The 16106-nt window shown below is 48.2% G+C and overlaps 1 protein-coding gene across 5 annotated transcripts in view; it reads left to right on the forward strand.

Moving 5' to 3' along the window:
- maptb (microtubule-associated protein tau b) overlaps nucleotides 1–16106 on the forward strand; it is a 149502-nt gene that overhangs the window by 25861 nt on the left and 107535 nt on the right. For all 5 annotated transcript variants that reach the window (XM_038778829.1, XM_038778826.1, XM_038778827.1 and 2 more), the window contains exons 2-3: nucleotides 3509–3767; nucleotides 13731–13799. In XM_038778829.1, coding sequence (XP_038634757.1) covers nucleotides 3620–3767; nucleotides 13731–13799 — 217 coding nt within the window. In that variant the 5' untranslated portion in view covers nucleotides 3509–3619. The remainder of the gene's footprint in view (nucleotides 1–3508; nucleotides 3768–13730; nucleotides 13800–16106) is intronic.

Raw genomic sequence — 16106 nt, forward strand, 5'->3', positions numbered from 1 at the left:
TTTCACGACCACGCCATTTTCGCTTGTTCAGAGAAGTGCGAAACGGCATCGGACCGGCCTCGCGAGACTTTCCGTTGTGAACGGCGATTCTCCGAACCAGCGTGGGCTTGCAAAATCCCGCCCAGGGTGAGTGGTACTGTACCCCAGTGAGAGTCAGTGTGTGTGGTACTGTAGCCCAGTGAGAGTCAGTGTGTGTGGTACTGTACCCCAGTGAGAGTCAGTGTGTGTGGTACTGTACCCCAGTGAGAGTCAGTGTGTGTGGTACTGTACCCCAGTGAGAGTCAGTGTGTGTGGTACTGTACCCCAGTGAGAGTCAGTGTGTGTGGTACTGTACCCCAGTGAGAGTCAGTGTGTGTGGTACTGTACCCCAGTGAGAGTCAGTGTGTGTGGTACTGTACCCCAGTGAGAGACAGTGTGTGTGGAACTGTACCCCAGTGAGAGTCAGTGTCTATGGAACTGGACCCCAGTGAGAGTCAGTGTGCATGGAACTGGACCCCAGTGAGAGTCAATGTCTGTGGAACCCATACCCCAGTGAGAGTCAGTGTATGTGGAACTGTATCCAAGTGAGAGTCAGTGTGTTTGGAACCCGTACCCCAGTGAGAGTCAATGTGTGTGGAACTGTATCCCAGTGAGAGTCAGCGTGCGTGGAACTGTAGCCCAGTGAGAGTCAGTGTGTGTGGAATTGTATCCCAGTGAGAGACGGTGTGCGTGGAACTGTAGCCCAGTGAGAGTCAGCATGTGTGGAACTGTATCCCAGTGAGAGTCAATGTGTGTGGAACTGTAGCCCAGTGAGAGTCAGTGTGTGTGGAACTGTAGCCCAGTGAGAGTCAGTGTATGTGGAACCCGTACCCCAGTGAGAGTCAATGTGTGTGGAACTGTATCCCAGTGAGAGTCAACGTGCGTGGAACTGTAGCCCAGTGAGAGTCAGTGTGTGTGGAACTGTATCCCAGTGAGAGTCGGTGTGCATGGAACTGTAGCCCAGTGAGAGTCAGCATGTGTGGAACTGTATCCCAGTGAGAGTCAGTGTGCGTGGAACTGTAGCCCAGTGAGAGTCAGTGTGTGTGGAACTGTATCCCAGTGAGAGTCGGTGTGCATGGAACTGTAGCCCAGTGAGAGTCAACGTGTGTGGAACTGTAGCCCAGTAAGAGTCAGTGTGTGTGGAACTGTACCGCAGTGAGAATCAGTGTGTGTGGTACTGTAGCCCAGTGAGAGTCAGTGTGTGTGGTACTGTACCCCAGTGAGAGTCGGTGTGCATGGAACTGTAGCCCAGTGAGAGTCAGCATGTGTGGAACTGTATCCCAGTGAGAGTCAACGTGTGTGGAACTGTAGCCCAGTGAGAGTCAGCATGTGTGTGGAACTGTATCCCAGTGAGAGTCAGTGTGCGTGGAACTGTAGCCCAGTGAGAGTCAGTGTGTGTGGAACTGTATCCCAGTGAGAGTCGGTGTGCATGGAACTGTAGCCCAGTGAGAGTCAGCATGTGTGGAACTGTATCCCAGTGAGAGTCAACGTGTGTGGAACTGTAGCCCAGTAAGAGTCAGTGTGTGTGGAACTGTAGCCCAGTGAGAGTCAGTGTGTGTGGAACTGTAGCCCAGTGAGAGTCAGTGTATGTGGAACCCGTACCCCAGTGAGAGACAGTGTGTGTGGAACTGTACCCCAGTGAGAGTCAGCATGTGTGGAACTGTATCCCAGTGAGAGTCAACGTGTGTGGAACTGTAGCCCAGTAAGAGTCAGTGTGTGTGGAACTGTAGCCCAGTGAGAGTCAGTGTGTGTGGAACTGTAGCCCAGTGAGAGTCAGTGTATGTGGAACCCGTACCCCAGTGAGAGACAGTGTGTGTGGAACTGTACCCCAGTCAGAGTCAGTGTGTGTGGAACTGTATCCCAGTGAGAGTCAACGTGCGTGGAACTGTAGCCCAGTGAGAGTCAGTGTGTGTGGAACTGTATCCCAGTGAGAGTCGGTGTGCATGGAACTGTAGTCCAGTGAGAGTCAGCATGTGTGGAACTGTATCCCAGTGAGAGTCAACGTGTGTGGAACTGTAGCCCAGTAAGAGTCAGTGTGTGTGGAACTGTAGCCCAGTGAGATTCAGTGTGTGTGGAACTGTAGCCCAGTGAGAGTCAGTGTATGTGGAACCCGTACCCCAGTGAGAGACAGTGTGTGTGGAACTGTACCCCAGTCAGAGTCAGTGTGTGTGGAACTGTATCCCAGTGAGAGTCAGTGTGTGTGGAACTGTATCTCAGCGAGAGTCAGTGTATGTGGAACTGTACCCCAGTGAGAGTCAGTGTGTGTGGAACTGTATCCCAGTGAGAGTCAGTGTGTGTGGGACCCATACCCCAGTGAGAGTCAGTGTGTGTGGAACTGTATCCCAGTGAGAGTCAGTGTGTGTGGAACTGTATCCCAGTGAGAGTCAGTGTATGTGGAACTGTATCCCAGTGAGAGTCAGTGTGTGTGGAACTGTATCCCAGTGAGAGTCAGTGTATGTGGAACTGTACCCTAGTGAGAGTCAGTGTGTGTGGAACTGTGCCCCAGTGAGAGTCAGTGTGTGTGGAACTGTACCCCGTGAGAGTCAGTGTGTGTGGAACTGTATCCCAGTGAGAGTCAGTGCGTGCCTAATGTCCCAATTGTCTTTGACTCTCTTGCTCAATACAGCTCACTCTGCCCAGGTTTGCTGAAGGTGCCGAAGAGTGAATGGCCGGCTGGGTTGTCCAACTTCCTCAGCCAATGGCAACATCTCTATTCCTCGTTCATTCATTTGCATTATTCTGTACTGTGCTCTCTATAATCTCAGAGCCAGAACCTTGGCTGATGTTTCCCTTGCCAGGGTTCATGCTGTATAGTTGGTCCATTTCAGAGCTCTGCAGTTGAGATTAGCTAACAGAAAGATTTGGGAACAAGTCTGTAACCTCATGGTCTGTGACTCTTTGGCCTCTTCTCTTCTTGCCTGTCACCTCAGCAGCACACAACCTGTTCAGAAATAGGCAATAATGATACTGAATCTTGGTGTGTATAAAGTTAACTCTTGGAAGGCTGTTTGAAACACGACTCGGAGATTTGAACTGCTGACTCAGGGTCAGCTGTTGGGCTGTGACATGGACAGGGTGACGGCCAGTGGCTTTTGTCCCCTGAGAGTCAATGGTCCTGGGGATGGTCCATGCATCTATATGATAGTGTTCTTGCCGTCAGGGAAACATTCGTTTGAGATATGGGTAGAATGGAGATGTGGGTTTCTGGCACTCATAGCAGTCAGCATTTAGATGTTTCTGGAGAGGGCAGTAAGCTTTGTGCCTGACTGCAGTATTGTGATTTTATTGACAAACTGAGAAATGTGGCAGATGGAGATGGGGCTGGAGAGCTCCATATAATGGGGAATGTGGTGTATTGGAATTCTGTGCAGGAGTGAATCTGAAGGAGATCTGTCATTAGCAGTAAAGAAACCCTGTGTAGTTCTCCACTAATCATGAATATGGACTTGTAGCTGATCCCTCTCCCCTCCCCCCCACCCCTCTCTTTCAGCCTGAGTCTGTGTGGGAAGCAGCAGAGCATCAGTACCAGCGCAGTGTAACAGAGGCTGATCGCAAGCCCCTGCACAAGTCGTCAGGAGAACCCTATCAGGCTGCAGCAGAGATGGAGCCAGTGGCTGGAGGAGAACACAGTCCGTGTATGGATCAGGACAGGGACAATAAAACAACCTCGAGCCTGCCAGAGGTGAAAGAGAATGGAGTCGCGGTAACTGCAGCAACACAGTTTGGGGCAGGAAACCCAGCAACAAAAGGTCAGTGAAGAAAAAGGGGCTTTGTTATAAAACGGGTGCTTGAGATGGGTAAAAGCAGCAGAGTTAGCACAGATGGTTCAGGGCGTTGCTGCAGTCACTGCTGGAATATTCTAGCAAATACCGGCATCTTCGCCAAGGCTGCGTTTTGCAGCAATTTCTCAACATGATCTTTCATTTGCTATTAGTTATAGCTTTGCAATCCTTTTCCTGAAGATTAGTGCAACTGAACCATTCTCAAACAGACGGAACCAATTTGCACAGAGCCAATGTGTGTAACCCTTTGTGACCTGCTCTCTGGTTTTAAAAGCATCCATTCCACTGAGAGAGCCCAATCCAGAAAGAAACTGCCTCCCTGCTCCATTGTGAAAACCCCCACACCCAGAATCTGAAGGGGTTCTGTGTCTCGGCACTGTGCAGCCATTGTGCCCCGCCCCAGCTTTCACATAATGGTTAGGGCAGCAGAGGAAAGGTTCACCATCACGGTGTTACAGACAGAAAAAGGCATCCGGCTGCCAGCTCAGATTTTAGCTCTTTAGTTCTGAGAAATTGACGATACTGAATGGATGTCCTGGTTCCTGGAAGCACCATTGGCATGGCCGCCTCTCCTGTTGCTGATGTTCGCTTTTTCACACCGATTGTGTGGATTTACGATAACACCAGAGTCTCGCTTTGCCGGATAATGTGAAATATGAGATAACGAGAGAGAAGCTTGTCTTTCATCTCCACACATTGAAAAAGAGCACTACAATGGACTGTCAATTTCTTAATGTTTATCTGGTCCTATCGCACAATACCATAACTACCACCACTAACTACCACCACTAACTACCACCACTAACTACCATCACTAACTACCACCACGAACTACCACCAATAACTATTACCACTAACTACCATCACTAACTACCATCACTAACTACCATCACTAACTACCATCACTGAACAACAAGATTGTATGAGAGCAGAAGCACCAGGATAAAACACTTGGGCTGAATGAGCTGTTTCTATGCTGTTGATTCTGTATAATGTTCACCCATTATTGTTATAGAACATAGAACAGTACAGCACAGAACAGGCCCTTCGGCCCTCGATGTTGTGCCGAGCCATGATCACCCTACTCAAACCCACTTATCCACCCTATACCCCCCCCCCTTAACCTTACTTTTCAGGACACTACGGGCAATTTAGCATGGCCAATCCACCTAACCCGCACATCTTTGGACTGTGGGAGGAAACCGGAGCACCCGGAGGAAACCCACGCACACACTGGGGGGACGTGCAGACTCCGCACAGACAGTGACCCAGCCAGGAATCGAACCTGGGACCCTGGAGCTGTGAAGCATTTATGCTAACCACCATGCTACCGTGCTGCCCTAAGCATTGTCTATCAGCAATACATATACTCATTAGAAACTTACGTCAAATGTCATGGGGCTGATATTCACCCAGCAAGGCATGGTGACCTATCTGGGCATTATATTCACCCATTGGAAATGTACCCACCCATCAGTGGGGAATATATTCATCCAGCAGAACGCATACTCATCTCCCTGAGGAACCTTTACAGCCATGAAGAATATGCTGACTTATCTAAAGATACATTCTGCATTGGGAATGCACTCACCCACAGAAATCTATATTCTGCCTTCGCCTTGTAGTCACCCTTCAGTGAGGTTACATTCACACAATGGACAAGCCATGCCCACAAGGGAAGTTATACTCCCCCATTGCGAATGACACTGATCTGTGTTAGTGCTCTCGGTTGACACTGAAGAAACGCACCACTCAGCTCAACTGTCCCAGGCGTCTGAAACTCTTCATCCACCTTCATTTACCTTCCTCCACCTCCCTTCATTTCAGTCTATCAATATTCTTCTATTCCTTCCTTCCTCAAGTGTTTATCTAGCTTTCCCTTAAATGCCTCACCCACCCCCTGCAGAGGTAATGTTCCACATTCTAACCACTCTGGGTAAAATAAACTCTCCTGAATTCCTCATTGGGTGTTTTAGTTATCATTTTTTAAATAATGGCCGTTAGTTTTGGTCTCACCAACAAGTGGAAACATCTCCATATCTACTCCATTAAATCCTGCATCATTTTAAAGATCTCTATTTTGCTACCCTTCAGCCTTTGCTTTTCCTGAGAAAGGAGCCCCAGCCTATTTAATTTTTCCTGATCAAAGCTTCAGTCCTGGTATCATCTTTTATTGCAACTGATGTGTTGGGTAAGCTGGGTCTGTGAGGACTGCGTTTACTGTAGCAGTGAGAGAGACAGACTTCCAACACTTGAAGAAATGCAACTCTATTTTATTGAACTCTTAACTATTAAACATACTTTAACTGTGGGTTGACACTATGCTGACTTGACTGGAGACCTGAGGCCAACCTGACCAGACTATCTTACTACCACATGGTGGATGTTCTAGTTGTTGCTCACAGGCTCTGACTGTCTCAGAGGGTGCATCCCCAGAGAGCGGGAAAACTAGTGCCCTCTGGCTTTATAGCGGTCGTGTCCTGTCTGGTGATTGGCTGCTGTGTTCTGTGTGTTCATTGGTCATCCTGTGTGTCAATCAATGTCTGTCTGTGCACCATCATATACTTGTGTGTATATTATGACATCTCCCCCCCTTTTTGTTTACTTTTAAAAAAATGTGTATAGGTCAATAAATAGTGAGTGTGTGTCGGAGCCTGACTCTCTACAAAGTATGTGAACGTATTTACATGGGAAGGTGTCTAGTACAGATAGAGGGCATACAACAAATTAGGAAGAAACAATATGTACAGATGTGTAAACGGATCACAAGGCAATGCAACTTTCAGTCTATAAATTCAGTCTCTGTGGCGGGCGACGAATTCTGGTTGACCGAATGAGCATTTGGCTCTGTTGAGTTGGAGGCCATGCTCGTGGATCCTATGGAACACTCGTTTAAGGCGATCGATGTGCTCCTGAGGAGTTGTGGACCAGACAATGATGTAATTGACGTACACTCGCACTCCCTTGATGCCCTCCATCATTTGCTCCATTATTCGGTGGAACACCTCCGATGTGGAGATGATGCCAAAGGGCATCCGATTGTAACAGTAACGACCAAACAGGGTGTTAAATGTGCACAGCTTTCGACTGGACGAATCCAGCTGTATTTGCAAAAACCCCTTGGAGGCATCCAGCTTCGTGAAAAACTTGGCGTGAGCCATTTCGCTGGTGAGCTCTTCTCGTTTAGGGATAGGGTAGTGTTCCCTCATGATGTTACGGTTCAAATCTTTGGGTCAAAACAAATGCGAAGTTCCCCTGACCGTTTATTGACACAAACCATGGAGCTAACCCAGTCCGTGGGTTCCGTGACCTTAGAAATGATGCCCTGGTCCTGGAGGTCTTGCTGCTTGAGGCAGTCCTTAAGGGGCACCGGCACCCGTCGCGGTGCATGAACCACAGGTGTGGCATTCGGTTTCAGAAGTATCTTGTATCTGTAGGGGAGTGTGCCCATACCTTCGAAGACGCTGTGATATTGTGCTATGATGTCATCTAATTGGGTTTGGAAGTTGACATCTGGCGAGGCCGTTGCCTCAGCGGGCGACATGGTGTGAACCCGCTGCACAAGATTCAAGGTTTTGCAGGCCTGAGCACTGAGCAAGGAAGCTTTGTTGGACCCTACAATTTCAAAACGCAGGGTTGCTTTTGAAGAACGATGGAATACCACAAGCTGGTATGAGCCACTGGCAGCAATGGCATTGCCATTGTAGTCAAGAAGCTGGCAGGCCGGTGGAAGAATGCTCGGCTTGACGCGGATGGTATCAAGGTCAGACTTTGAAATGAGGTTCGCTGAAGTGCTGGTGTCCAGCCTGAAGCGTATGCGAGCCTTGTTGACCGTAAGGGTGGCACACCACTCATCGTCCGGATCAATGCTCATCACTGGGAGTTGTTTAACCTTTCTGGCAGAAAGCATCGTATGCTTCGTGATGATGCCCACCCGGAATGGGGATGTGAGGTCCTCGATATCAGGATCTGGAACCATGTCAGAGTCGGAGTCTGCAACGGGTTGCTGCACTGACCGGATGTTCCTGCGCTGCTGCTGGGATCGATGTGTGGTGGGCAGTTGAGCAGATCTGCACAGGGCTGCGTAGTGGCCAAGCTTGCTACACTGGAGACAGCATCGAGATTTCGTGGGACATTGCCGCTTTAAGTGGGCGGAGCCACAGTTGTTGCACGTCATGGCGCCGACGTCAGGACGCTCTGTACGCCACTGTGTATGCGCGGTGCGGTCGAACGATGTGCGCACCTGCGCAGTTCAGTCGTCGGCCTCGCCGTCCCCTTGGTCGTTGCGCGCACGCGCAGGAGCCCGGGTAAAGCGCGCAAAATGGCCGCTCTCATCCAGACTTAGGCCCTGGAGCTGTTTTATGGCCTGCATCCGCTCCGCATCATGGGGGCCTTGCCGCGCCGTCTCTGCCGCCTTGATATGGGAGTACCGGTTAATAGCGTGCTCATGCAGTACGCAGGTTTCGATGGCGATGGTGAGGGTGAGCTGCTTAACTTTAAGGAGCTCTGGCGAAGGGGATCGGATTGGACCCCGAACACGATCTGGTCGCGGACTGCGCGAGGATACGGAGATGGGTTAAGAAGGACTGAAAAGATTAATCCTTACCCTGAAGCCTCTGCTGGAACACGTAGCGATCAAAGCTCTCATTGACTTCGATGTCACAGTGGCTGTCGAACTTCAGCAGGACTGTTTTAAACTTTGTCTTGTCCTCACCCTCAGCAAAGGTGAGGGAGTTAAAGATGTGGATAACGTGGTCCCCGGCTGTAGAGAGCAAGAGAGCAATCTTTCTGGCATCCGATGCGGCTTCGAGGTCGGTGGCTTTGAGATACAGCTGGAACTTCTGCTTAAACATCTTCCAGTTGGCACCGAGGTTGCCGGCGATGCGGAGCTACGGTGGAGGGCGAACGCTGTCCATGTTACCGGATGGCTGATCGCTGGTTAAAGACAGACTATCTCAAGGTTGGTCCGTCAAACTCGAACATGACTCACTGGTACCATGATGTGTTGGGTAAGCTGGGTCTGCGAGGACTGCGTTTATAGCAGTGAGAGAGACAGGCTTCCAACACTTGAAGAAATGCAACTCTATTTTATTGAACTCTTAACTATCATACATACTTAAACTGTGGGTTGACACTATGCTGACTTTACTGGAGATCTGAGGCTAACCTGACCAGACTATCTTACTACCACATGGTGGATGTTCTCGTTGTTGCTCACGGGCTCTGACTGTCTCAGAGGCTGGATCCCAAGAGAGCGGGAAAACTAGTGCCCTCTGAATTTATAGTGGTCGTGTCCTGTCTGGTGATTGGCTGCTGTGTTCTGTGTGTTCATTGGTCATCCTGTGTGTCAATCACTGCCTGTCTGTGCACCATCATATACTTGTGTGTATATTATGACAGCAACTTCTCCAGTACCTCTGTATTTTTGTATTCATTTACCGGATGTGGGCTTCATTGGGTAGGCCGGCATTTATTTCCCATCTCAAGTTGCCCTTGAGAAGATGGTAGAGTCACCTTCTTGAACCGCTGCAGTAGGTACACCCCGGGTGCTGTCAGGGAGAGAGTTCCAGGATTTTGACCCAGTGACAGTGAAGGAACAGCAATATATTTCCAAGGCAGGATGATGAGTGACTTGGAGATGAACCTCCAGGTGATAGTGATCCTCTGTATCAGCTGCCCTTGTCCTTCCAGCTGGCAGTGGTCATGGTTTGAAAGGTGCTGACTAAGGAGCCTTGATGAGTTCCTGGTGCATCTTGTAGATGATGCACACGGCTGCTACTGTGCATTGGTGGCGGAGGGAGTGAATATTTGTGGAACAGGGAACAATCGAGCGGGTTGCTTTGTCCTGGATAATGGCGAGATTCTTAAGAGTTGTTGGAGTTGCACTCTTCAATGGCAAGTGGGGAGTATTCCATCACACTTTTGACTTGTACTTTGGAGGTAGTGGACAGGCTTTGAGAAGTCAAGAGGTGAGTTACTTACTGCAGAATTCTTAGTCTCTGACCTGCTCTTGAAGCCACAGTCTTTGTACTGCTGATCCAGTTCAGTTTCTGGTCAGTGGCAAGCCCCAGGATATTGATGGTGGGCGATTCAGCGATGATAATGCCATTGAATATCAAGGGACGATGATTAGATTCTCTTTTGTTGGAGATGGTCATTGCCTGGCATTTGTGTAGCACAAATGTTACTTGCCACTTGGCCATCCATCTGGATATTGTCAAGCTGTTTCTGCATTTGGACATTGTCTGTGTCCACTTAATAATATGAAAACCAGAACTGTTCAAGTACTACAAGTGTGTCTAACCAGGTCTGGTTGGAGTTTCGCTGCTAACCCATAAGAAATAAATTTTGTTTGCTTTTACATGGCCTTATTAATCTGTGATTATATTTTATTCTATTGCCCCATTTTGACACTTATTTTCAAAGGAAAATATGAAAATATTATTCCTTCCAAACGGTACCACTTCACACAGCTATTTAAAAAAAAAAAATTTAGAGCACCCTATTATTTATTTCCAATTGAGGGTCAATTTAGCATGGCCAATCCACCTAACCTGCACATCTTTGAATTGTGGGGGTGAGACCCACGCAGGCACAGGGAGAATGTGCAAACTCCACACGGACAGTGACCCAGGGCCGGGATCGAACCCGGGTCCTTGGCACTTTGCACAGCTAGACTGAAATTCATCCATCCATCCATCATCATTCCTCAAGATTATTAATTTGGTCTTGTAATTTGTCGTGTGCTCCTCCGGGATTTCCCTAAATTTGCTGTTGATTGCATATTTTTGAAATGGTTGTTCCAATTTTCACAGTAACTTCATTGCAGCGTTAATGTAAGCCTACTTGTGGCACTACTGAAGATTATTATCATAAATTCCGAAGTCCATTGAACTGACCTAGATTATTACTTCAGGATCTCTTGAATTGATCTTTCTTAATTCATGGGATATGGGCGTCACCGGCAATACCAGCATTAATTACCCCTCCCTAATTGCCCTTGAATTGAAATCAAAGAAGTAATCATAGACATCCTATAGTGCAGAAGGAGGCCATTCAGCCCATCAAGTCTGCACCAGCCCTTGCTCCGATAGAGCATCCTACCTACGACAAATCCCCCGTCCCTATTCCTGTAACCCAACCTAACATCTGGGCTATATTAGCATGGCCAATCCAACTAACCTGCACATCTTTGGACTATGGGAGGAAACCGGAGCACTCGGAGGAAACCCACACAGACACGGGGAGAACGTGCAAGTGAAGCTTAACAGTCAGTCAAGATTGTGACCTGAAGTCAGAATTGAATCTGGGTTCCTGGCGCTGTGAGGCAGCAGTGCTAACCAGTATGCCATCATACTGAGTGACTTGCTAGGCTATTTCAGAGGGCAGTTAAGCTAAATAGCCCCTTAATTGGAAAAAAAATATTTCATGGTTCTCTTTTTTTTAAATTTAGAGTACTCAATTATTTTTTTCCAATTAATGGGCAATTTAGCATGGCCAATCCACCTACCCTGCACATCTTTGGGTTGTGGTGGTGAGACCCACGCAGGCACAGGGAGAATGTGCAAACTCCACAATGGCAGTGATCCGGGGCCTGGATCGAACTCAGTTCCTCGGCACCATGAAGCAGCAGTGCTAACCACTGCGCCACGTTGCCGCCCTCGTCTTTCATAGTTATCATTAGACTTTTAATTCCAGATTTATTTTGCGCTGTCTTCTTGAACTGCTGCAGTCCATGTGGTGTAGGTACATCTACTGTGCTGTTAGGGAGGGAATTTAAGGATTTTGACCCAGAAACAGTGAGGGAACGGCAATATATTTCCAAGTCAGGATGGTGAGTGGCTTGATGGGGAATTTGCAGGTGGTGATGTCCCCATGTATCTGCTGCCCTTATCCTTCTAGATGGCAGCAATTATGGGTTTGAAAGGTGCTATTGTGAAGCCTTGATGAGCATATGGTACACTCTGCTGCCACTGTGTGTCCATGGTGGAGGGAGTGAGTGTTTAAGGTACTGGTTGGGAATCTTTGGATGAAGTGAAACTTCTAGACTGCTTTTGGAGCTGTACTCATCCAGGCGAGTGCAGAGTATTCCACTGCACTCCTGGCATGTCCCTTGTAAAGTGAACAAGCTTTGGGGAGTCATGAGGTGAGTTACTCGCTCTGTGGTTCCTAGCCTCTGACTTTCTCTTGTAGCCACAGTATTTATATGGCTGGTCCCGCTTCTGATCAATAGTAACTCCCAGGATGTTGATGGTCGGGGATTGAGCAATGATAATGCCATTGAATGTCAAGTAGATTGTTCAACACTGGCCGTAATCTACCTGCCCGAGGCCGGCAAATGCCAGGAGATCCCTCTTCCGGGATCTACTCATTTTGCCATGCCTTGCAAGATCTAACGCAATTTCGCGAGACGTCACAATCTGAATCCCACCCATTGTGAGCGGGTTCACTATCTGGCAAAGTTGTATATTAAAACGAGACAGCTAGTCTCACACTAATATGCGCTCGCCAGATCTACCGAGGCTCTGGGATCTAACCTCTTTGCCTCAGAGATCTCCGGCGAATGCCATTCAGTGCTGGTCCCCACTGGGGACCACTGGGGACCAGACAGAACGGCACTTGGGGGGGGTCTCTCAGTGGATTGGTGGCCCACAAGTGATTGCTTTCTGGGCAGAATGGCATCCTAGCACTGCTGGACCCCCCTTGGCACCTTCAGCCTCGCATCCTGGCAGTGCCACCCCAGTGCCAGGCTGGCATTGCCAAGGTGCCCAGGTGGCACTGTTAGCTGGAATGGGCACTGCCACGGTGCCAGGCTGGCATTGTTCCCGTGCTGGGGATCAGGTCTGGGAATGCCCTGCGCATGTGAGGTTGGGGGGGGGGGCACTAGGACCCCCTAATAGGTGAGTTGGGGCATCGGGGGGGTGGGGTGGGGGGGGGTTTGGGGGTTGCATCAGGGGATTCGAGAGATTGGGACGCCATTTATAAATGGCATCTCGATCTTTTCCTGCACTGAAGAATTCCGGCGAACAGAGCTCCTTAGTGCAGGAAACATGACTAAGTGCAGCCTCGGCGGGAAATTCCCCACTGAGGCCCTGAATTGCAACAGGGTCCTGATAGCTAGCATGGTGTTCCTCTGCACTGCGAGCACAGGGAAACACCCAGCTAAAAACGCTCGTCAAAAGACTCTGTTCCAATTTGGTTAGATCGCGCCTTCTCTCTTGTACAAGATGGTCATTGCCTGATACTTGTGTGGCATAAATGTAACTTGCCACTTGTCAATCCAAGCCTGAATGTTGGCCCAGGTTCTGCTGCAGGCAGACGAGGGAATTTCCATTATTTGCAGAGCCAAGAATGCTGCTGAATATTGTGCAATCATCAGCAAACACCTCCCTCTGACCTTATAATGGAAGGGAGGTCATTGATGAAGCAGCTGAAAATGGCTGGGCCCAGGACACTACCCCACCTGCAGTGATATCCGAGAGCTGAGACGATTGACCTCCAAACACCACAACCGTCTTTTTTTGTATCAGGTATGACTCCAACCAGCGACGAGCTTCCTGATTCCCATTGATTCCAGTTTTATTCAGGCTCCTCGATGCCACATTGGATAAAAAGCTGTCCTGATGTCACTCACACCTCACCTGTGTTAGTGTTTTAGAGATGATTGTGCTAATCTGATTAATGTTGTTGAGTTAAGTACTGATCGGGATTAACGCAATTAACTTTCGTAATTTGCATCAATTTTACTGATTAGGATTAATGCTCAGTTGAGTTTAACCTGAAAGAGCTAATTTGGGATTTGATTTCATAGTTTAGCCAGAATAGTGTTAAATGTAAAGGGTATTTTTTTGTGAAATTCAGCCACATGAGCAGTCAGTGCTTAGCTGTCCAACACAATGTAACCTGTGTCTTGCACTCATCCTCTTTCAGATTCTTCTCCTATCTCAGATGAACCTGCTTCAGATGCTTCTGATGTGAAGAGTACACCATCTTCAGAGGGTAGGTTCAGCCCCATCTCTGTATTGGTAGCAACAACCTCCTCCTAAAACATGGTCAGCACCTGCTGAAAAGCCCAGAAAACCATGGAATGAAAACAGAAAATGCTGGAAATAATCAGCAGGGTGGGTAGCATCTGTGGAGAGAGAAACAGGGTCAATGGTTCAGGTTGATGACAATGGGTCATCATTTCTGTCACTAACTGTGTTTCTCTCTCCACAGATGTTGCCAGAGAGCTGTGGAGTATTTCCAGGATCTTCCTTTTTTAATTTCAGATTTCTAATCTGAGGGGCCTCACGGTAGCATGGTGGTTAGCATCAATGCTTCACAGCTCCAGGGTCCCAGGTTCGATTCCCGGCTGGGTCACTGTCTGTGTGGAGTCTGCACGTCCTCCCCGTGTGTGCGTGGGTTTCCTCCGGGTGCTCCGGTTTCCTCCCACAGTCCAAAGATGTGCGGGTTAGGTGGATTGGCCATGCTAAATTGCCCGTAGTGGAAGGTTAATGGGGGGATTGTTGGGTTACGGGTATACGGGTTACGTGGGTTTAAGTAGGGTGATCATTGCTCGGCATAACATTGAGGGCTGAAGGGCCTGTTCTGTGCTGTACTGTTCTATGTTCTATGTTCTAACATCTGCATTATTTTGCTTCTTGAAAGGCCTGGGGCTGATATTGGTATCAGGTTACCTTTGCAAGATAAAATACCAAGGACCAACACTCAACAAGACTAATTACTACCAGTACCCTCACCAAAACTAGTCCATTTATATACTCGTCACCAGCTGGTTCCCCCCCCCCCCCCAAATCAAGAAAGATACAGATCCAGTACAGTACAGTTTTCGCCAAAATACTTCTCATCAGCATTGATATTGCTCAGGCGGCACGGCGGCACAGTGCTTAGCACTGATACCTCATGGCACTGAGGACACAGGTTCGATCCCAGCCTCGGATCACTGTCCGTGTGGCGTTTGCACATTCTACCCATGTCTGTATCTATCTCACCCTCACAATCTAAAGATGTGCAGGAGAGGTGGATTGACTGCATTAAGTTGATCATTTGTGGGGAAAAAATGAATTTGGGTACTCTAAATTTATTTTAAAAAAGCATTGATATTGCTCCATTGCACATCACTGTCAGCACTGATTTGTGCTGACACTGGAGTATCCCTCATTCTCCCAGACATTAGCTTTGATACAGCTTCAATGTTAACAAAATAAGTTCCGAGATGCAAACTATATTCCAACAATGTAGCATGTATAAACATTCACACCAACATCAGCAGGAGTGAAGTCTGATAAGCTTTGATCCTTTTAAATGATGCCCACTGTTCACCCTCTATATATTGATGTTGGTTAGCTGTTGAGCGAACGTTTCATGATATGGAGCAACACCAATGGCGCGGATTTAATTCCCATACCGGCTGCTTATTCTCAACCTTCTCAACCTTCCCCCTTGCCTGAGGTGTGGTGACCCTCAGGTTAAATTACCACCAGTCAGCAATTGCTCAAATGGGAAAGCAACCTCTAGGACAACGGTGATTTTGTTCCCCAGTGTGTTCCTTTTTCCATTATTCACTCTTCCAGGTATGTTCCCTCCAAATCCTATTGCTTCCCAATTTCTCCATATATCCACTGTACCCTAACATGGTCCCTCAGATCCCACTGTTCCGCCTTGGCTCCTCTCCACATTACATTGTTGTCAATGTGCCCCCTCTGTGCTCTTGTGGTCCTGATTGTACCCCCTCCTTTTTCCCACTGTTCCCCAGTGTGTTGTCTCCATAAACTGCTGTCCCAAGAGTGTCTCTTTGAAGTTTTACCATTCTCATTGGTTCAGCCCATATAATGCTCTTCTCTGGTACCCTTCATCCTATATTCTACTTTCAATGTCGGGTCCCCTCTGCATCCCACTTTTGCCCCTGGTGTCCTTTCAAATGTCCTGCTGTTGTGCAATCTCCATCCTGTTTGTCGTCTATTCTTATGTCTCACAGTTCTCTGATTGCATCCCCTCGCACTGTTCCTCAGTATTTGTCATCTTGATGAGCCGAACTCCTTCTGCACTATATCCCACTATTCCAGTTGTCACCGCTGAGTCCCACTGTTCCCTAATATGAATGTTCATAAGTTTGTAAGATATAGAATCAGAATTAGGCAATTTGGCCCATCGAGTCTGCTCCGCCATTCGATCATGGATGATCTCATCCTGGCCTTAACTCCACCGTCCTGCCCGTTCTTCATAACCCTTCAACCCATTACCAATTAAAAGTCTGTCTAACTCCTCCTTTAATTTACTCACTGTCCCTGCATCCAACGCACT

Source organism: Scyliorhinus canicula, chromosome 19, assembly GCF_902713615.1.
Source record: "Scyliorhinus canicula chromosome 19, sScyCan1.1, whole genome shotgun sequence".
NCBI lineage: Eukaryota > Metazoa > Chordata > Chondrichthyes > Carcharhiniformes > Scyliorhinidae > Scyliorhinus > Scyliorhinus canicula.